We start from the raw sequence: 22,928 nt of genomic DNA, 5'->3' as shown, positions 1-22,928 counted from the left end.
AGCCCCTCAGCCCCAGCCCCTCAGCCTCAGCCCCAGCCCCTCAGCCCCAGCCCCTCAGCCCCAGCTCTGGCCGTGCCCCTGTCGGTCAGTCATCTGTACCGTAACAGTATAGGAAGTGAAGGAGCCCTTCTCACGTAAAAAACGGCACCCGTTTTTTAACCTGACACTACAGTCCGGTCGGTAAGAGAGGAGTTTTCCTCACGCCTCCTGCCCTGAGGCCGCTGGACCCTCCGAGGCAGCGAGCACCGCAGCAGCGCCTACCGCCGCGGCTGCCCGGGCTCCCCCCGGGCTCGGGAGAGCCTCCAGCCCCAACCGCGTCGGCTGCCGGCTCCCGAGGGGCGATGCTTTCCCCGCCCCAAGGCAGCGGCGCGGGGCGCGGGGCCGGGCCGGGCCGGGCCGTGGCGGCGGCGCGGAACTCGTGCGTGAGGGCGCGGGGCGAGGCGGGCGCCATAGCGGGAGGGACGCGCGTCCTGCCCCGAACAAGGTTCCCCGGCGCCAGCTGCGGCCGCTTCCGCTCCCGGGCGGTGCCGGCGCGATGTCGGGTTTCAGCCCTGAGCTGATCGATTACCTGGAGGGGAAGATCTCCTTCGAGGAGTTCGAGCGGCGGCGAGAGGAGCGCAAAAGCCGCGAGAAGGTGAGTCTGCCCCGCCTGACGGCCCGGCCCGGCCCGGCCCGCTCCCTCCCGCCTCCCCGCCTCCCTCCGTGACAGCACCGGGCAGGGCAGGGGCCGCTTCAGGAGCAGCGTGGCTTCCTCTCTTCTGCGTGTGAGTGCCTGGGCTCGTGTGAAGTGCTGCTCTGCTCAGCTGTTGACGATGTCTACGTCGTTGTTAATTTCTGTGCAAAAATTATGAGAAGCTAACTTTAATTGGCAAGGGTCATTAGGTCCCGGGAGAGCAAGTTGTTCGGGGGAGCGTACACCTTTCCGAAGTGCAGAACGCAGCGGTTTGGTTCGTGCCAGTGTGGCTTGCGTCCCTGGACTTGGCAAACGCTGGCGGCAGTTATCTTCAGGCACCGTAATTAATTTCTGCTTCAGGCTGGAGCAATGAGCAGAAGCAGATTTTGATATAAAATCATCCAGCATACGGTGCTACCGCTCCCCCACCATCTTCTGTGTGAGATCTAAGGAAGAGATCCAGTCTGACTCCTTTTGGTAATTGTTGTGGCTTCTTGGAAGCAGTAAGTACAGGCAGACACAGCTTTGTGTCTAAAGCAAGCAGATGGAGGTACTCTGAGAAATTCTGTATGCTTGATTGGAGTGTTGCAGTTAAAGTTAACTTCACTATCTTTATGTCAGAATACAACTGAATTTCTGTATTTCCTGATCTTCAGGGAGTAAATTCAGCAGAACTCAGCTGTCGTGGAAGGACAAGCGATATCCTATGGCAACCTTCCTACTGGATGACCAAGTGCTATTTTGTTATTTCATTTTGTGTTTAAAAAGGCAGGCTTCTAAAAGGATTTATTGCACATTTGTAAATTTTTTTTAATACAGTTAACCACGTCATCTTACCTCACTGTAATGCCAAATAAGCAATGGACTAGTCTCTTCAGTCAAAAGTGATGTGAACAGTCCCCATCTGAGTCACCTCACATTGATAAGAATGTAAACAACTTGAAAGCAAGTTGGGTTTTGTTCATTTAAAAATATAGCACTTATTCCACCTGTTTCACTAGCAGGTCTAAATGCCATTTCACCAGTGGTTTAAATGCTAATTGTAAATATTAGGGGAAATAGGAATGGGTCATGTTATAAAGCTGATTATTGTTGGTGTACGCAGGATGGCGAAAATGCGTCTGCTGAGGAAAATGCTGAAGATGTAGAGGCTCCGTCTTCATCCAGAAAAGCATCCGGGAAATCCCAAAGTCAGGATGAAACTGATGGTAAATGTTAACATAATAATTTCAGTGAAAAATGTATTTAAAAGGTCATTGAAAGCATTTGCTCTTTAATAGCTGGCTGACTTATAAATACCTGGCTGCTGCTTTTGAACCTGTGGGTATTAAAGCACAGCGTTAGAATGTATATCTTTGTAGGATGTTCCCAGTCATAGCCAGGGTTCTAACTTTGTTCAGTGTTTTTAAGGAACTGGATCTGGCCAGTTGGCCATCTTTTTCTGGGAAACGCTCAATTTTTCCCTTCCTGGCTTCTTAACCACATGGTCTCAATTATTTACTCTCTCTAAAGTTGCAAATAATTTGAAGTTTTTAACTTATCTCAAAAAGTCTTCTGTCTGTTTTGTTTTCGCTTTTTTCCTGTTCATCTCTTCGCTAGTCTTTTGCTGAGACTTGAATATTTCAGAATATTTGATTCCACTGTATGAGTGTTGCCTTCTTCCATTGTCATCTGAAGTGAAATAAAATAGTTAAAAAGAGGAGATTCTTTCTTTCTCTTTGTGTTTTTTCTCTTGCTCAGTTATCCTTTGGCCTGCTTAGAGTGCCTACATTTATTTCTCTCCTTATTTTCTGCTGGATATTCCTAGCTACAGATTCCCTGGCTGGCTTCCTTTGTGCAGTTACTGGGATGGTAATATCTCCTTAGGTGCCTTAGCAAAATAAGCTTAACTTCCTTGGGGTTCCTGCATAGTGAAAGGACTTGCAGGAGGTGGTAGGAGTAGCACTTCTCTCTTTAGTTTGTATCCATGCTTGTTGATCCCATGCCTCAGGTTCTGGATTTGGGTGTGGGATTGAGAGTGCTGCAGTCTGTTTCAGACACCTTCTCTTCAGAAGCTGTACTCCATGCATCAGTCAGGGCATATTCCTGTGAGATTGCTATCTCACAGCATTGGCAAAGTGCAATTTTTGATCTCTTTGTGTTCGTTCTTAGACTCCTTTTGCTACTTTCACTGCAAATTCTCATCATTCTGTTTGTTGGGGTTTTTTTTCTTAAATTTCAAAAACAGGCCTTAAATTGTCTTACCTAAAATGTGCATCAGTGGAACCTCAATTTTGAAAGTATGGCCAGACCGCATCCTAGAAGGACAGAAAATGAACACTGGAAGTGTGGTTGGAGCCAGATATCTGTGGTTCCTTATTGACCCCTTCTTTTTGCTGATATCTCTGAAATACCTCTAAGCTGCTTTTTTCTGCTTTGTATTCCTCCCAGTCTGTTACATGTTTTTTCATGCACGTCATCTTTATCTAAGAAAAAACATATCCTGATAGATTTGTGTGATAGTGTTACGTCTGCTTTTCCGTAGAGAACACAGAAGTCTCAAGAGCAGTCAGAATCATGGAAGCATTGATAAAATTTATCACTATTTAAAGAGTTGCTATTAGAATCAGACTTAGGATATTCAGAAGAAAAATGTTAGAAAACATCATTGTTAAAATCACTTTTGATACATGAATCTTCAGAGCTAATCTACTACAATCTTCAGATGATTCCTGCAGCCTAGGAGACTGAAATAAAAGGGAAATTAAATTAATAATTAGGTTTTTTTCAGATGAAGGGAGGGGAGGAAGAAGAGTCTTGATTTTTAGATGCTTAATATCCAAGTCAGGATAAAAATAACTAAATATATCCAAGTCAGAAAAAAAAAACAAACAGAAAAATAACTATAAACTCAGGTGTAGTACTCAATTCCCTCTTATCTATAGGCAATACATGATAGATTTATTTTTCAGTCCCGACTTGATACTGTGGTTATTCTTTTATCAAATCTTTAGATGCCAAGTCCTCCAGCTGAAACCTTTGAACACTACATATTTTGATATTTTGCATAGACATAGACTTGTGGGCAGTTACAACCCTGGATTAACTTAATAATGAAAAGTTGCAATTAAAAGATGTGAAAATTTTTAAAATCATATGCTTTAAGCATATTTATATTGGATATGTAGCATCATATTCTTATTTCTTTTAAAGAATTTTGTTATTTCTTTTTCTGGAGAAATGTGAATAATCTGGATTTTGCATTTACACAGATTGAAAGGTACTTATTGTCATGGTTAGAATGGTTACAAGACCTTGTTTTAAATTACCTCTAAAAATGGGTTGCTGCATTATTGTTTAGTATAATTGTCTGCCCACTTAGCCTCTTCAGCTGAAAAGCTTTATTCCATCCAACCAGTTTAGTGCTTGAAAATCACTTAATATGCTTCTTTTGTACGGATTGGGAAAAATGTTGGATAAACTGTTGCTTCGTTCTGTGTGTTACTCCATGCTTTCATTTCAAATATCCGAAAAATGTTAGAGGCTGGGGCATACTAAGCATTGGTGATGAATAATGCAGAGTTTTAAAACCAAAGAGGTTGTTAATAGTTCTTCTGCATTTCTGCAGGCCTTTTTCTTATAGAATAGCTGTTTCAAGTGGGCTACTAATTATGAAGGATTCTGTTTTCTCTGCACTTGTCCTAACAAGCAGTGTGTACTCTTGATTGTATCATAGACTGTTTTTGCTTCTTTCTCAACCAGGAGAAACTTCAGATGGTGTCAGTAAATCTGTTCATCGGGTCTTTGCGTCCATGCTTGGGGAAAATGAAGAGGAGGAGGAGGATGAAGAGGAAGAGGAAGAAGAAGAAGAGGAAGAAGAAACTACTGAACAACCCACAGCTGGAGATGTTTTTGTGTTGGAGATGGTACTTAATCGTGAGACCAAGAAAATGATGAAAGCAAGTATTTAAACTTTCATGTAACTTCCCTGTATCTCCTGAAGCATAGTGGATAAATGCCAGTTTGTGTGATTTTAGCTACTTGCTGAAAAACTTGCCTGAAAATAATTCACTGTAGGATACTTCTGCTTATGTTGGTGTCACCTGTCTTTGTTTTTTAAAAAATTACTGTAGATTACTGTTTGAAAACTTTCAAAAATAATGAAGTGAGTTTTTCCAGTGTCTGGATTATGTTTGTATTAGGTATCAGAGTTACTCTGTCAGTTTTGAAAATCAGCAAATATTTTGGTCAGTATTTTAATATCGCTAGTACTTAAATAAGTTGTTGTTAGGTTGTGTTAAGCACAGGTGTGACTGATGTCTCCAGAATTTGGGCACAACTGAATCCTCGGTAGAAATAATATCCTTTTTCCATTTAGGAGAAAAGACCTCGCAGCAAACTTCCTCGTGCCTTAAGGGGTCTGATGGGAGAGGCCAATATCAGGTTTGCTCGAGGAGAACGTGAGGAGGCAATTCTAATGTGCATGGAAATCATTCGACAAGGTATGTTAGAATGGTAAACCTTTTTGGCTTTAAGGATGGGGTGAAATTGCCATGTGCATCAGAAAAAGTCAGTGTGGCTCCACTGATGATGAAAGTACTCAGTACAAGGAAAGTCACTGTACAAGTAGTGTGGAATTAAGAATATGTAGTGCATTTCCTTTGTTGTTTTGCTTATAAAAAGAAACTAGCACCCTAATTCTGCAGAGGCCTGGGCCATTGCTTGGCTTTACACAGTTTGCTTTTATTGTCTTTGTAGAACCAAGGTATAAACATCAGCATGACTTACAATGTGGAATAATGCTATAAATGGTTGTTGTTAGATTTGCTCAGGCTGTTTAATAGTTTATAAAAAGAAACTGGAGCTTGTCTGCAAGTGTTTTCTGAATTTAAACAGCAATGTTGTTTTTTCATATAATTCTGATATCTGTTGTTTGCAGAAAGGCAAGTTAATTGCTTTCAGAGTGGTTTTAAAACAATAGTTCTTAATCATTCTTTTTGTCTTTTCACAGCTCCTCTTGCTCATGAGCCATTTTCCACTCTTGCCATGATCTATGAAGACCAGGGTGATATGGAGAAGTCATTACAGTTTGAACTGATTGCAGCTCACTTAAATCCTAGTGATACTGAGGAATGGGTTAGACTAGCAGAAATGTCACTGGAACAGGACAATATTAAACAGGCTGTTTTTTGTTACACAAAAGGTAGCGTAGCAACCATTGTAATAGTTTAAAATAAATGTTAGGTGCTAATGGCAGTCATTTTGTTTTCTTCTGCTTTCTCATTTAGTTTGCTGCAGTTTGCTAAAGATTCTGGTACCCTCTGTCCAGACTTTGGTAAAAGATTAATCTTTAATATAGGGTGTCTTTTTCTTAGAAAAACTTTGTGCGTGTTTGTTAACTTTCATCTAGTCAGGGAAATGAATGTGAAATCCATTGTTGCCTTTTCCTAAACTAGGCTAATACGCTTTTTCTTGTAGCTTTGAAATATGACCCAACCAATGTGCGTTATCTGTGGGAGAGATCAAGCCTGTATGAACAGTTAGGGGAACATAAGATGGCTATGGATGGCTACAGGCGTATTTTGAATCTCCTGTCTCCCTCTGATGGAGAGCGCTTTATGCAGTTGGCTAGAGACATGGCAAAGTAAGTTGGATTTAAAAATACTGTGATTTGATTTTCCAGAGTTTCCCAAAAGCTGGTATTAATAAGCTCTGCAGCTGATTCAAGCTGGGTATGTAGCTGAAATAAAGGAATGCAGGTGTTTTTGCTGGGGGTGACTCCCCCACAAGCATTCACCCCCCCAACTATTGTGATATTTCCAAAGCCTGATATGTGGGAATTAATCCTGTGTAGGATCGAGGCATCGTCTTAGCAGTGTTGCATTCTCTTAAGAGAATAAAGTGCAAATACTGATTACTAGAAAAATGGCAGTAGTATAATTATATACAAATGCAGTACATTTTTAATCTGTATAATATCACTAGAGACCTGGAAACTTACTGCCAGCAAATCTGAATGAAACAAAGTATTCAATCTGAAATACAAACCATCTGCAAAAGAATAAATTTTATGTGTCATTTTTTATTCGTTTCTGGAGCAAGTAGAAATCTGCCTCCTCCCCTTTTCTGCTAATGAGAGCAGATCAAGTCATAGAAGCTTGCGTGAGACAGAGAAGGCTTGAGGTTAAAGTGCGTAGCTCTCTTATCATAGTTTTAGTAAGTTGTTTAACTACTATATATCTCAGCTTTCTCATGCATGATGTGTAGAAGGCTGTTACTGGCCTGTGTCAAAACAGTTTAAGTCTTTTGAACTTCATGGTTGTGAAATGCACCAAAAAAACACAAGGACGTGTATTGTAACAATGTTATTATTGAAGATTTTTCTGAAACCAGGTTAGTGTGATATATTATTGATATGTGGCTCCAGGTGGGGGATATTGTGATGAAAATTCCAGTAATGTCCGAACATATGGGGGGGGAAAAAAAGGTAATTATTTGAAATAGATAAAAATTGTCAACAGTTGTAAGGAAAGAAAAAACCCCCCCTTTCTCACTGTTTTTTGTAACTTAGTCTTGCTAATTAAAATATTTGCTAATAGGGAAAAATAAAAGAAATACGAAAATCCTTTTGCTAGTGTTCAAAGTACATACTGTCAGTTATCTCAATTAATTAGTATCTCATATCTGTGTTTTATAGGAGTTATTATGAAGCCAATGATGTGACCTCTGCTATTGAGATAATAGAAGAAGCCTTTGCTAAACACCAGAGCCTTGTCTCCATGGAAGATGTTAACATTGCAGCTGAACTATATATTTCTTCCAAACAGTATGACAAAGCGTTGGCGGTATGGAGAATTAAATGCATTTCTGTATCATGTTCAGCACCTCTTTGCCAGTCAGGATGGACAGTTTATATTCCTGTAGTGCTTAAATATGGTCATGTTTCTATAGTGACAGAGCCGATCAGATTCAGATTCCTTGCTATTAGTCCTATGGAAAACAGCGTTGACGTTAACGGTTTGATTTAATAAGTTGGGGGCTGATAGACTTGTGTGCTGTTCCAGGTTTAAAGTTCAGGGATCCTTCCTCTCTACAGTTGCCGTAATCTTAGTAGCCAGAGAAGACCTTTGAGCTGGTTTTGTCAGTACTACCAGCAAAGAGCATTCTCTAACTTGAAGGTTAAGAGGGTGACACTGAACAGTCTAATGGTTCAAATGCAGACAGTGGTGCTTTATCTGGCATACTTGTGTTACAACCAAGAATTCATGCGTTAAGCATCAAGCATACATTCCAGAAAGACAATACATCTTGACTCTTAAGTCATCAGGAGTTCGAGAAGATTGCTTATCTGTTCCCAATTTGTTCTAGCAGTTTTTAACCCTCACCTTTGAGGCAGGTTTCTGAGTTGATTTGGTCTGGCTATGAGAGGAAAGACTTTAGTATCTGGCCATTGTTACACTTTCCAAGATAGACTGAAGAGACACTGTTAGTTGGGACTTTCTCCTTGTGAACATTCTTACTTGCTGATACTAAATTACCTCATTTTTTTTTTCCTCCTTAAAATTTTATTTTAGCTTGCTCTTTGTCAGCGCAAAGCATCATGAACCTGCAAACAATTCCTCCGACCCTTCTCTGTACTTCTTCCCATTTTAAAAATCAAACAGTTAATTTTATGTACACAGTATTTAGCTGCCAGATTTAGTAATACAGTCATAGAACTGTTCCCCTGTTTCTTCATGATGGTTCTCCTCGGGTCTATTCCTGTGATGGTGTTCCTTGTTCCTCAGCAGCTGAAACTGTATTTGAGCTGGTAAATCAAGCCTTTAAAAAATAACTATCTTAACATAATTATCTGTTATGTTCCTCTAAGGGCCATGTACTCTGTGTTTATCACTCTTGTTTTGGCAACAGTAATGACTTAAATATTTACTTTTCAATTCACGAACAAAATACCAAACTGCATTGGGTCTTAGACCGATGGTCCTTTACACTTGTGCATTTCCCCCCTTGCAGTTCCCCATTGGCAAGTGAATGTCTTGAATTGTCTGTCTTTGGTTTCTATTTCTAGTTCTTCTACTGAATTATACTAGTTCTATTGAGGTCATGATGTGTATGACCACGGCTGTTGTAAAATGTCTGGATGTAGCTGTGAATTTTATTTAATTATTTCTTTTAACTGAGACAAACCGTATGGTTTCCTTGCAATGTGTTAGGCTGAGGGATCCTTGGAGCACTTTGGAAAGATCTATGGAGAGCTTAGCTGTTTACCTGGTGCTTTGCTTTCTTTTTCAGTCTTCCAAAAGGCATTAAGAGAAGATATAAAGGTTAAAAACTTTTCAAGTTGTGATGAAAGTAACTGTTGTGTTTGCTAAAGAGATGCTGATTGGATCATCTAAGTAGTCCAAAAATAGTGGACAAAGACATAAGGTGATCAAACTCAATGCTAGTCAACTAACCCCATATGAAGTGAATGCAGCTTTTCTTCTGATAATTTTGTGATGTCTAAAACAACTGCTGTGTGGGCTAGTTACTCCATATATCCTTTAAATCTTTAAAATGATCCGAGTTACTCGTCTGTTTCAGGTTATTACAGATTTTGCAGGAATTGTACTTGAAAAGAAAGTATCAGAAAAAAGTCCAACCAAGGAGAAAAAAGGTAAGTAGCTAACAAGCGGTTAGTATGACCCTGCTGTTCATCTAATATGATATCTTTCTTTCTGTTACCTTTTGAACTCATGGGTGTGTTTTGATGCATGTTGAGGCTTTTCTCTTTTGAAACTTTTCAGTGTTTTTAATGAATTACATGGCATGACCTCAGCTTTCTATAAGGAGTTACTCTGATGTCCAATTAGCTGTGCTGACTCATTAAGGACAAGGACTGCTCTCCAGGCAACTGGAGGCCTTTTAAAGTTCTAAACATTCCTCTGAGTGTTTGCATCAGACCAGTTATTTCTGCCAGCTAAATAGCTTCTGAAAAAAAAATTAGATAAGCTTAGTGGCACCTATACTCAAGAATACCAACCTTTGACCTTAGACTAATATTCTTCATAAACCCTACTTGTGTTATTAAACATTTAAATATTTTGGTATATACAAATCTACAGATATTAGCTTGTAATTGAATAAAGGAGGTTGTCTTTGAGTAACCTGCTTTGTGAAAGTCATTGCTTAAGTCTGAAGATGTTTGTTTGGGCTGTAGAATGATCACAGCATGCCAAGTCCACAAGCAGACACTCTGTTCTATGGTTAAAGTGGTTGGTTAGTTCAGCAATCTGGTCCAAACCCAATGTAGGTATAAAATACTTCTGTTGGCTTTTTGCTTTAATGGACCAGGTGAAAATACAGTTGATCAATGAACAACTGTCCTGATAGAGACTTTTAACAGATTTATAAGAAGCAAAACTATGATGAGTCTAGGAATTATAACACAGTGTTGCCAAGTTACCTGGGGCATGCGATTTCTTAAGACAAAGCTTAAAAACAACCCAAGAGCTTGGTTCCCCACCCTCTGTTGCTTTATAACTTTTTGACTGCTTCCTGCTCTGCTGTCCTTCAAAAAAACCCAAAAAGTCCACTTTTCAGAGTAAGCTACCAATCAATTATGGATTCAAAAGCAAGTCACTTTTGACTTAGCTGGTGCTACTAGGGTAATTTGCTAATCTTTTTTAAAAGATACAGAGGCAGTGGCAGAAACTCAGGAAAGCCAGGAGGCAGTGACTGACGACCAGAGTCATCCAGTTGCTGAATCCAATGCTGCAGGTAAGTAATTTAATTTTTTTATTTCATACAAGTTATCAACTGATTATATGCTTAGGAACCAGGTTGCAATCATATAAAAATGGGGAGAGATTTCTAACCACAGAGAAATAGAGCTTCATCCAGAAAAGGTTTCTTGTGTACTGTCTTCCTTACTCAGAACTTACTTCTAACCCAGCCAGCCACCAAAGCCAAAAGCATTCTCCCAGGGCTTTCTCACTTTGAAAAGAAAATTTTTCATTTTGTAAGGATTTATCAGCAGGTGAATAGTTACTGTCATGCTGGGAATTAAGATGTTCAGAGAATGATGAATTAATCTGCCTGTTGTGATTTGCAGTAATTGGATGTGGAGGTAGAAGGTAATGGGGAAGCCTTATGTTGGAAATCACAGTTTTCTCAGGTTGTAGCAATCACCCTTTGAGTGACTGGTGTAAGAATTCAAGTGAAGGAGAACTTAAACAGGGTAGTTAAGGAGGTGTCATGGCTTCATGCGAAGGAAATATGGTAATGGAGTTTTACTGTGTGAACTTTTAATTTGCTAGCATTGTCATGGGTAACTTCTTTGTCTCATGTTTGCATTCTCATCAGATTGCATTCTGTGTTTAACAATGTATACAGCCAGATCCCTGGTACACAGGACTTAGCTTAATAAGAACAACTACCTTAAGACAGGGTATTTCCTTCAAAAAGCAAGGAGAAGAGGGTACAGATGCATAAATTGCTAAAGGAAAGCATTATGAAGTAAGCACATCTTAACAGGGTGAAGGCTGTAAGCACATCCTACGGGATCCTGCTGTTGAAATCGATGCAGACTGACAGCACTTGATACTTCACATGAAAATATTAGAATCAGAGATAGCAGGAAGAAGTTGTGCCAACTATCGAGAAAGATACAAAAGAAGGGGAGAGGCTAGGCCTACACCAACATTTGCTAGAGTTGATGAGAATATATTTTCTTCAGTGGAGCTGTAGATGGCCCAGAGGGGATATGATGCTTGTGAAGTGCTTGTTAAAGCCTATGGGTTCAGAAAGAAATTCTTTATCTTCCCACAGTTGTGGAGAAGGTCAGCTGCTGCATACCTGAGGGCGTTCCCATAGACATCACGGTCAAGCTGATGGTGTGCTTGGTTCACTTGAACATCCTAGAGCCGCTCAATGTAAGTAGAAACCAACTCAGAAGTTGGGGGATGTTCTAACAAATTACCAAAGCAAGTAATTTTTCCTGTCTTCATATGACTGAGGTCATTGAGAGAGCTGTGGAGATTTTTTTTGCATCCTTCCCACTCCAAGAGAGAAACCTAGCAAACCTATAATAGCAGAAATACTATTCTTTGTCCTTATCAATTATGCCTCCAGTGGAAGTATTACTAAAGCACATTAAATCACAGCCTATGTGCTGTGACAGGCCCAGGACCACACTGCAAAGTTGTTGAACACTAAGGAACACATCTTCACTTTGTTTTAAAGCCCTACTAAATCTGAAGCCTGTTCTTTCATAAAGAGCGCTCCTCGCTGATGGGCAGTTTCACACATTGGATGTGAAATGTATGAATGTGAAATGTTTAGAATAGAAAAATGTGGCTTTTTCAGGAATTCTGAACTTTATTTTTCACTTTTAAACTAACATTTAAGTAAAGGAAGTGTAGTTCAGAATGCAAATAGAGTAAAAATCATAGCATAAAAATATAAGCTTCCAATAACCATACCTTAAAGAAATGTTCTTGTTTGTTATTTGTGCTTTTAGTGTTTTGTGTGCTTTTTTTAAAGCCTCTTTTGACCACTCTAGTGGAACAAAATCCAGAAGAAATGGGTGACTTGTATTTGGACGTTGCAGAGGCATTTCTGGATGTTGGAGAATACAACTCAGCACTGCCTCTCTTGAGTTCCCTTGTCTGTTCAGAACGATACAACTTGGCTGTTGTCTGGCTTCGGCATGCGGGTGAGAAGAAGCAGGACTGCTGAGCACGTGGTTCTGAGAGATGATAATATAATGCTGAGCATTTCCAGGGACGCTTATCTAAGATCACAGGAATTTTAGATACACGTGTTGAATGATAATTGGTATTTGCAAAACTGTAATTGGAATTTATTATGACAACCCTGTCATGGAGTGTTTTCTTGTTCATCTTATAGATTGAAATTTACTTCAGCTAAAAATACTTTATTTTCGTATAAGTGAAGCAGCATCTATTCTGCATTCCATCCTGTGTCAACTGATGATGCTTTAAATGAAGCTGTGGATGCATCAGTACATATTTCTGAATATTTTCACGTTAATAATACAGGTTTTGCGTGGTTTTAACTGAAAAAGTATCTGAAAAGTACATTAACTATTTTGCAAGCTTTGGAATCGTTTTTTTTCTGCCATTTAAGCGTATTGTGTTGTTCATGGTATTCCTAGAGTGCTTGAAGGCGTTGGGACACATGGAGCGTGCTGCAGAGAGCTATGCCAAAGTTGTCGATCTTGCTCCGTTGCATCTGGATGCAAGAATCTCACTTTCAACGCTTCAGCAGCAGCTGGGCCGACCTGAAAAAGCTCTGGAGGCTCTGGAACCAATGTATGATCCAGATACACTGGCTCAGGATGCTAATGCTGCCCAGCAGGTGGGTAAAGTGTTCTGTGTTTCCAGTTCAGGATATATTACTCTGATAAACTATGGTAGTAGTCAAAGATGTCAACTATATAGGACCAGGGATTGAGACTTACTTACCTATAGCATAGTGAGCCTTCAGAGCACAGCAGATGATTCATTACAGAGTATCAGGGATGAGTCCTTATGGCTCTTTCTCCCTGACCATTTTATCAGTATTTCCTCTGTCCCACCTGATTACTTTTGTGTGATGTACAAGCTCTTGGCCACTGAGAACCAGTCTTGACACCAAACACTTTGCATCAAGTTCATCAGCAGTTGCTACATATGAGCTACATGGTTTGGCCTCTACTGATTGTACCTGATGGCGTAGCAAAGGTTCTATATCCCCTTTCCAGCAGCATCTTCACTATAGGTAAGAGTTATGCCAAATTTCTCTGAAATTTGAGAATTTTAAACAGTAACTACTGCAGGGCAATTTAGGGAGATCTTACCTGCTGCTGCTAAGATTCTTACAGCTTTCTAGAAGCTTTTACAATCCTATTAAGTACTGTATTGAGACAAAATTGTTTGTTTTATAAACTCACTCTCTGTGCAAGAGGTTGAATAATAATGTTCAATATTATCTAGGAATTAAAGCTGCTCCTCCATCGTTCGACACTGTTGTATTCCCAAGGCAAAATGTATGGTTACATAGACACTTTACTTACAATGCTGGCAATGCTGTTGAAGGTAAGCCAATCTTTCCAGCTACGCTTTAAGAAATTGGACAGCTATGAGTTGGGTTAAGACAAGCAACAAACAAACTCAGAAGGAAAGCTAGTGGGTTTTAAATGCATATTGCTTCATAATTTTCTTAGATAATAATCTTGCAGGGAGCCTATAATACTGGTGTTCCTGCCTGTAGTGTTCAGAGCAGCGGACCACTTGTGTGTATAATTCTTAATACAGTGATTTCAACTCTCTATTTCTCAGTGTACATAGAACACACTGAATACTAAAGCTGCTTCTTAATCTTTTTAGCAGTCAGCATAGTGCTTTCTTTAAGTGTTGATACTGGCTTCTAGTTCAACAATTTTCATTGAATTTCTTAGATTATTTTTTTTAAATACTTTCTTGTGATAAAATGTCCAAAGAAGAATTTGTTTAGCCAGTAAATACAGTGGTGGTGGTTTTGTGTTCATTGGTTTTTGTTTTTTTTTTCAAATAGGGAGTGAGGGAGGGGAATATTTAGACCTCAATTTTATCCATCTGGTCAGAGCCATTACTATTGTCCGAGACTGGTTGAATAGCTGACCATCCACGTATTTCTGAAACTGATACAGAAAGGCATTGTTCTTGTTATGCCTCTGTGCAAATAGTTTTGATTTCAATATATACATGGATGTTCCAATCTCAGGAGAAGTGTTTTAAGTAATTTAAAGAGTTTGTATCTTTCTTTCGCGTAGCCCAGTTTGCACTGGAGCATGAGATAATGCAGAGATAATGCTCCTCTTAAGAATGTTCTCTCTCATGATCTTGCTCTATTGTGGCATTTCTAAGTTGCAGACTGTTTTGGCATGCAACAAGAGCAAGATGGATTGGCCATAAAGCTGCCTTTGTCATAGGATGTATTAATGTAATCTGAAATGCTGCCCTTAAATTTGTTTCTAGGTAGCAATGAGCAGAGCTCAGGTGTGTTTGATATCTAGTTCCAAATCTGGAGAGAGACACCTCTATCTTATTAAGGTGTCAAGGGATAAAATTTCTGACAATGACGACCAAGAGACAGCAAATTGCGATGCGAAAGGTAACAAATGTTTATTAAAAACAAAGCAACAAGATGAATTCCTTAGTTGTGAAAAATGAAATAAATGTTACTATTTTGCATGCTAAATCCATGCAGTTCATGTTAACATTGCTTTATTTCTAGGGCAAAGAAGGCAGCAAAAATGAAGATAATATAACTTAAAGGAACAATCCCCAATCAGAGAAAAGTAGTAAGATTTTACAGGGTAATTCAGATTGAGAAGGACCTCTAGAGATCATATGGTCCAACATTCTCCTCTGTGCAAATATAAGACACGCAAATCTAGAACATACTAGAAATACATGTTTTGAAAGTGGTATGATTTTTTTTTAACTGGCCCAGACTGGGTTGAGCCAAGCTACACATTCTCAAGCACTGTTTGGTAGATTAGAAAGAGTAACTTAAATGTATTCATGTAGTATGTTTACAACTTGAACTGTGTGTATTTCTTGCCATTTGTTCCGAATTTTTGACTGGTTTTTTGCTACTGTTTTACAAACTGCACTTAAACTAAGAAAAGTAAATATTTTGTCTTTATTTTACCTGTTAATGCTGAGATGTTTTTGAAAAGATCAGTTTGACATATGCACCCTTTTTTTTTTTTTTAAGAGTTTAGCTTTCTTGTTTTAGTTTTCTCAACTTACTGACTTCAATATTTTAGCAATTTTTGCTGTTCTCACGAGTGTTCTGACAAAAGATGACTGGTGGAACCTCCTCCTGAAGGCTATATATTCCTTGTGTGACCTATCCCGGTACAAGGAGGCAGAGCTACTAGTGGATTCCTCACTGGAATATTATTCATTTTATGATGATAGACAAAAGCGCAAGGAGCTGGAATACTTTGGGCTCTCTGCTGCAATTCTGGACAAGAACTTCAGAAAAGCGTACAACTATATCAGGTGGGGTACTGAGAAGGTAGAGTGATCTCTTCTGTAACTGCTTCCACTGAGGCTGTATCATACTGCTGAAAATATTGCTAAAGGAGGCAGGCTGATGCTTTTCAGCTTTTGCTAAAACAGATAAGGCTATTGAAATGAAAGGAGCTTTCTAATAGCCTCCGATTCAAAAAAATGCATAATGCAGTAGGTTGGTTGATTTGGCCAGAACCATTGGTTCTGTCTTTCACTCTCAACTTTGCCTCAGTCACTGACCTGCTCTTTGAGTGTCTCTTCTTTGTTATCTTCCCTAAACTGTTGAGGTTTTATTGCAGGTACAGTATTTACTATATAGCATTTAGTAATTTCTTATATACTTTTCATTCTATAGAATCATGGTAATGGAAAATGTCAATAAACCACAGCTGTGGAACATCTTCAATCAAGTTACTATGCAATCTCAGGATGTCCGTCACCATCGCTTTTGTCTCCGCTTGATGCTGAAAAATCCTGATAATCATGCATTGTGTGTCCTAAATGGGCATAATGCGTTTGTATCTGGCAGTTTCAAACACGCTCTTGGTAATATCATTAATGTTCTAATATTAACATATGTAACAAGTGAATGATTTTTTTCTGAAAAAGATTTATTAAAGTAATATTTTTCATATATCAGAAAATTATAGGTGGCTTCACAGTATTAGTCTGGTGCTTTAATTATTTTGTACACAAGTCAAAGCATTGCTAAAGAGTTTTGCTAATAAAAATTAAGCTGGCGTGTTTCAAGTTTAGCACGCATTGCAAATACAACTAACTTGCAAAGATAATTAAGGCTAATGATAATAAGGTATAAGAAGGACAGAAACAGACCAATTTAAACAGCAGGTTGGATGTTTTAAGCAGGCCTTTGAAGTAAACCTACTGCTTTCAGTCAGGCCCTCCAAATGTCACACTTCTGATGTGTGGCCTCCAGGATATAAATCCCAGCAAGGACCATGTTTGCCTTCTGTGTCTGATTGTTTTCTGCTTACGTTTTTACACCACAGTCTGCATTCTTCCTTCAGAATCCAAGGGGTCCTGAAAATAAAAGATTTTCTTTCATGTTTTTTCCTGTATATTTTGATGTAGGTGTATTAAACTATTTCTTAGTTCACACTTCCCATTTGAAGCTTTTCTTTTTTACCCTTAAATTCTTAAGGAATGCTTTTCACAACAAACATTTTGATTCCGTTATTTGCTTTTAGGACAGTATGTGCAAGCCTTTCGTGCAAACCCAGATGAACCTCTGTACAGTCTTTGTATTGGCTTGACTTTCATCCACATGGCTTCTCAGAAATATGTGTTGAAAAGGCATGCTCTTCTAGTACAGGTGAGTTACTGTGATTATTTTTACCTGTAGTGTTTCCTGGCTTTGTATCTTGCAGACAGTTATGGCTACAACATACTCTGTTTAAATAACTTTTCATAATTAATATGGCATTTCAAAAGAGGGAAGTGGCAAAACATGAACACAGATGAGTATGCTTTTGAACTATAGTTATATCCATCTGAATCTCCTCTCCTTTTAGTTCTGCTGTGTGTATACAATGATTACTCACATAGATGCTAGCAGCTGCCATCTGTTTGTGAAAATATTACCAATTTCAGTCTTGATGGCTGTAGTCTGGATTTTCTTCCAAATTCTTGCCCTGCCTTGCTCTGAAGAAGTGCCATAGAGTAGAATCTATGCCACGTGCCCTTCATAGACATGTCTCATAAACTGCATCATTGAAGCAAACTTTACAGACTTAGAAAGTAGGTTTTTAGCCTGTTCTCCTTTTCTCTTCCCCCTTTTAGGTGCCTCTTATAGCTCTCTTCACAAAGATCTTGTGAACTCCAATTTAGGCTACCCTCAATTTTTCGAGTTCCTTATTCACATTTTTCTTTTATCTGCCAGATCCAGTTACAAACCGCAGGCTGATTACTCCCAAACAGAATCTTGAAAGTAATTTCCTCTACTTTCCACCAGGTATTTTCATTGACTTGAAATGCCTTTTAATTCCTGTGGCCACTGAGCTCAGAGTCAGCAGAATATGGTGAGAATCCTGAGCTCTCATGACTTCTGAAATTGCTGAAAAACTGTAGCTTGCACTGATTTTGACAAAAGCTATAGGGCCTCAGCTACTCTAAACCAAGACCAATTATGTCAGTATCCAACTTTAGACATTTTGAACTTGCAAACTTCGGCCTAATTTTAATATTTTTATCCACTTCTTTCTGTAATCAGCCTACCTGTCTTATATGGGCTGCTGTGTTCTCCTTTCATAATGTACTTGAACAATGTCCTATTTGTGTTATCCTCTGGTGGTAAAGTTCCCTGCTTTCTCTCTTCTCATTTCTTGCTTACTATACTTGGTATTTTTACATCCTCTCTTTCTCCTGTTGTAGTTGATTAATAATTCAACCACAGTGACATACTGGTTGCCTAAATTATGATCATTAGCTGCTTGTGTCTGAACTAATTCCTCAGTTTGAAGGAGGTATCTTCTCTGCTTACCAACATGGTCCCTAGAAGGAAAGTCCTCTATTTACAACAGAATCATCACATTCTAAAGTGGTAACAAAACGAAATGCACAGGAGAGGATGAAAAAGGAGAGGATGAAAAAGTTGCGTGCTTGATTTCTCCCTTCTGAATTCACCTCTTCTATCTGTCCCTCCAAAGTTTCTCCCAGGGCTCCTTCAGTGTCAAATGAAACACTGCATTTTAATGAAAAATAATACTATATGCCTCTTTGTCTTTCCTTTTGTTCTGTATGGGAGGTACGTGTGGTCTAATGCCATTCATCTTTATAGCATCATACAAACCTTGAGTCACGGTGAGTCGGTAACACACCAAGCTGGTAGGCAGTGACATCCTACAGATGAGAAACAAATCACTTCTCTTGCTTTACAGCACGCCAGTGTATAAGTAGGACTAGTTTGTTCCACTGGTGCCTGGTCATTGTCACTTTATGCATTGTCCTGTTTTACATCTTCTGGGACATCAGCACCCAAATAGGCATGTAGTACCTGTTGCGTCCTGCTCCTCTGTCTGAACCACAGCGTGCCACAGAGGAGGAGTGGGTATTCAGACTAGAGTTGGCAATGAAAATATGTACACCTGTGATTCTGCTAGCCATACAGTTTAAATATATGAGCATATATTTTAATCTTAAACTAAAAGCAAAATAAAATGCAACACTTACAGGGTGCTTCAACTTTCAATTTGTTAAAGCATAGCACTGGAATTGCTGGGTATGAGTTTCCTTTCAGATTCTGGTGGAGACTTGGCAGTAAACCATCTGCTGGCTTCAAGAAGGGACATGAACTCTCACCTGTTGCTTAGGATGTATGGGTTTTTCTTGCCCTTATTCAGTGACATTTATTTTTGGCCACTTTATAAAATGATACACTGATAATTTCCCTGGTAACTGGTATTGGAGTAAACATTTATATGGAGCACAAGATCAGGAAAAGAAGATGCTTGCGTTCCAGAAATAACACTTGATATGTACTTCAGGGAGTTAAGAATTTTGTAGAATTCTGAAAAGTTGTAGAATTAAACCATTTCTTGCTACTATCCAAGGCAAAGAGAGAAGGAAGGGGAATGAAGGTTTGTTTTTTTTTTTTTCTCCTTTAAAAAAAAAAAAAAAAGTGGTGGGGGATTATCTTTTTAAAGATGTTTTTAAGAAAAATAAGATCTTGCTCTAGCCTGTCCTTTGGCTGCATGTTTTCTAAGGTGGTCAGCTCTTCCAGATATGAACCAATCATCTGTGTGTACATTACATAAACACGTACATACATACTTACATATTTAGCAAGCTAGTGCTGTCACTATACTAAATAACTGTGTTCAGTTTACTAAAAAGATGTCCCCTTTGTTAGCAATGGCAGCGAGACTGACAGAGCACAGTTTTTATGGTCTCAACAATCAAACGTGACTTACTTCTTGCCTTCAACTTGCATGTGGTTTTGTGGGGAAGTATAGATCAAAATTTTAAATAGAACATTTAAACACCTGTTCTCCAGCATATTTTACTGCCATCTTCTTAAAGGGAACAGTCACAAACATGCTTAATACGTGTACAGGGATTCTCCTTCCTTCACCGGTACTTGGACCTGCGTGGACCATGTCAAGAGTCTTTCTACAACCTTGGCCGTGGTCTTCACCAGCTGGGATTACTCCACCTGGCAATCCACTATTACCAAAAAGTACTTGAACTTCCTCCTCTTACCTTAGAGGTACTGTATCTTTTTAGGTTATGTACAGAGAATAAAGTCAGGTCAATGTTAATAACTTCTCAGCCATAGTTAAAGTAAGTACATAAAATCTGTGTAGGTGAGTTTCCTTTAATTTGCATTGTAGTTCCTTGTCATTGGAAGCCCAAATCCGATTGTCACCTGGTAATGTATATACACGTGTGTTAATTTCAAAGGTTTATGAATTCTGAAGGATTAATAATAGGCTGGAGTAGGTTACTTAACAACTTTACCTGAATAAGAGCTGAACTTTATTTATATTACATGCAATAAATTATAACTGGAAGTTCTATATAGCCACTCATGCTATAAAAGAGCATGCCAGGGCAATATGAACCAGTCTTAAGAATGCTGGCATGCGTCTGAGCCATGGTTTTGCTCTAATTGATCTGTATTAGATCATCCTAATTGATGTGTCATACATTTACAAGTCTGCTCTGAGAGAAGGTTTTTTTTTACCTAGCTTTGGCATGGGTAGGTAGAAAAATTACAAGTGTATTTAGAAAATGGGAAGGGTTGGTGAAGTAATAAACATGGGTGTTTGTTAGCCAGTGCTGGGAGTTCAAAGCAGCAATCTTGGGACCATGTAACAGATACAGGCAGTATTCACGTTCTGATTGTAGAAACAAATACTTTGCATACAAAGACAAATTAAGATAGTACTTTCCTGTTTTATGAGCTGCCTATCTAATTTACAGCTAATGTTTTGATTATGTAATTATATAACTCTTTGGTGATTAACAACATCTGGAAACCCATTAAAGACGGAGGGCACAAGGAATAATTCTTTTGTTTTTATACAGCTGAAAGCCTGTATAAACCATGAATATGTGATTTGATTCCATTGTAATTGCAACTCATGTCTTTAAGTTTTATACTATTTTTGCATACAGCTAACTTTTTTTAATAATTATTTTTACAGGGAATAGAAACTGATCAGACAGACTTGAGAAGAGATACTGCCTTTAACTTGTCACTTATTTATCAGAGCAGCGGAAATACTAGAATGGCTCAAAAGATGTTGTATACCTACACAGTTGTTTGATGAGGTTTGTGGCAGGTGGAGTTGATACTCTTTATATTAACCTTTGCATTATGCAGTGCTGGGGAAACTGGATTTATGTACTGTTTTTTTTTATAGATGGTCAGAGACATGACTTGTGCTGTATATAGCTTTATGGACTTTTTCTACTTCTGATGTTTGAACTGTATCGCATATGGATGGAAACCACCTGTTCTGAGTACAACACTGACATGCCCAAGTGTGTCTGTTACTGGCTTTTCTGCTTTGATGCACTGCTCTGTAATTTGATACTGTCTTGTATATAGAATCAAGCAGTGAAAACTGAAGCCCAGTGTGGTTTGTTGTTTGTTTGGGTTTTTTAGGGAAAATTCACAACGTGCAATATTACAACTAGTTACCAGTGAGGTTGTTCAAGAAGCCATATTCACTGGTGATGAGGGTTTTTCAATGTGCAGAATTAAAATACAATAATATAGAAGAAATGGGTTCATACTAATCCCTAGAGGATGGAGAACTCAGTGTTTCAAGATCTTTACAGTATTCAGAATTTTCTAGTTCATATTCCTAACAGCTGTTCTATTTGAAGGAGATCGATTTCTGTTTTACTGAAATCAGTGTGATCTTTGTTCTTCTGAACTTGTTAACCTCAGCATTTTTACTAACGATAATGTTTACTCTTTCTCAGCAAACATATATCCCACTGAATAGCTTATAGCAAAAATTAATATAATAATATCATACAACTTGTTATTTAACATACATTGCAAACAGTCTGGCTTTTTAATTATTTCTGACAGTTGAACAGTAGCATATGATGGTGGAAGCATGCTGCTTCCAACCCAGCAAGAGAAGCAAGATGCAATGTTTTATCATAGAGTATATAGTTATATGTATATAGAGAAATGGATGTATGTTATGCACTACAGAAAAATAAGGCTGAAGAATATTTTTCAGCAAGGTAGTTTGCTAAATAGAAAACAAACCATGCTGTTGCCTCCCAAGCACTCGTTACTTAAAGTATCACAGCTAACTACTGCTACGTGCTTACAGCCCACTTTTATATGTATTTATGTTCTGTAATCATTTCACACAACTGCAATCAGATTAAGAAACAAGTCTTAGTCTAAAGGTAAGGCAATTTTATCTCAAGTTCAACGTTAAATTAAACTATGTTGTATGTCCACTTCACTAGAGATAGTGAGAATACAAAGGTAAGAGACAAATACCAAGACAGTCTCACTAACTTGCAAAAGGACAGCATGTTTTACTTGGAAATAGTACCTGGCAGCACTGCCTAAATACAAGTCCCATGCTAAGTTTGCAGAACTATAAATTAAATAACCATTTTAGTTGTGTTAGCCTGGGGTATTCATAAGCTGCAGAATAAGGGAGAGAATGACTCCCTTACCTCCATTTTGTTTCTCATTCTTGGTCATACCTCATTACTGTTTTTGACATGAGAGCCAACTGTTTGCTGTGTGAACTGGAGCTGACTCACAATGTATGTACAAGCATAGTATTGTTGTGTCATCCCGGGGTAAAAATTCTTCTGTTGAAGTTTTCTTTATTCTTTATTGGCCTTTTCACATCTTGTAACCCCATTGATTTTTTCTTTTTGCAGCAAATGACTCCTGTCCCTTCATATGAAAAAAGTTTTATCATGTCCCAGGAAATACAGCCCTCTGCACTGAACTAATGCTTAGAAAACAGAAGCCAGAGATCCAATACACAGATTCTCTTTGCATTATTCTTTTCCAAAACTGAGTCTGAAATACTCAGAATCCTATTGCTTGTACATTAACAGAACTGGTAACAGTTTCAAACACACTACATACATATATTGTCAAACTACTTGGTTTAACCATGATAATTTTGATAGCTGTTTATTGCTGAAGAAAGAGCTATTATATATAAAACACTAACTCAAGCCATACTTAAAAGACTGCTTATAAAAGCATCTAC

At 38.6% G+C, this 22,928-nt stretch overlaps 1 protein-coding gene across 5 annotated transcripts; it reads left to right on the top strand.

The window, feature by feature from the left end:
• Nucleotides 1-175: 175 nt before the first annotated feature.
• GTF3C3 (general transcription factor IIIC subunit 3) lies at nucleotides 176-22,705 on the top strand. Of its 5 annotated transcripts, none has more exons than XM_075028042.1 (20): nucleotides 181-634; nucleotides 1,779-1,881; nucleotides 4,415-4,611; nucleotides 5,031-5,154; nucleotides 5,664-5,855; nucleotides 6,131-6,296; nucleotides 7,350-7,497; nucleotides 9,236-9,308; nucleotides 10,325-10,411; nucleotides 11,462-11,565; nucleotides 12,176-12,347; nucleotides 12,810-13,012; nucleotides 13,630-13,731; nucleotides 14,653-14,788; nucleotides 15,450-15,687; nucleotides 16,055-16,245; nucleotides 16,908-17,032; nucleotides 19,772-19,924; nucleotides 20,865-20,991; nucleotides 22,588-22,705. In XM_075028042.1, exons 1-19 carry the CDS (start codon nucleotides 536-538, stop codon nucleotides 20,985-20,987), a joined length of 2,736 nt encoding a protein of 911 aa, XP_074884143.1. In that variant the 5' UTR covers nucleotides 181-535; the 3' UTR covers nucleotides 20,988-20,991; nucleotides 22,588-22,705. The 5 variants fall into 5 exon arrangements, 4 of the variants coding, with proteins under 4 accessions (XP_074884144.1, XP_074884143.1, XP_074884141.1 ...); XM_075028040.1 differs by lacking the exon at nucleotides 22,588-22,705 and adding an exon at nucleotides 21,084-22,499; XM_075028039.1 differs by lacking the exon at nucleotides 22,588-22,705 and having other exon boundaries at nucleotides 182-634; nucleotides 20,865-22,499.
• Nucleotides 22,706-22,928: the final 223 nt, after the last annotated feature.

This window comes from Buteo buteo, chromosome 5 (genome assembly GCF_964188355.1).
Source record: "Buteo buteo chromosome 5, bButBut1.hap1.1, whole genome shotgun sequence".
Taxonomy (NCBI): Eukaryota; Metazoa; Chordata; class Aves; order Accipitriformes; family Accipitridae; genus Buteo; species Buteo buteo.
This window is presented reverse-complemented; position numbering and strand designations above follow the sequence as displayed.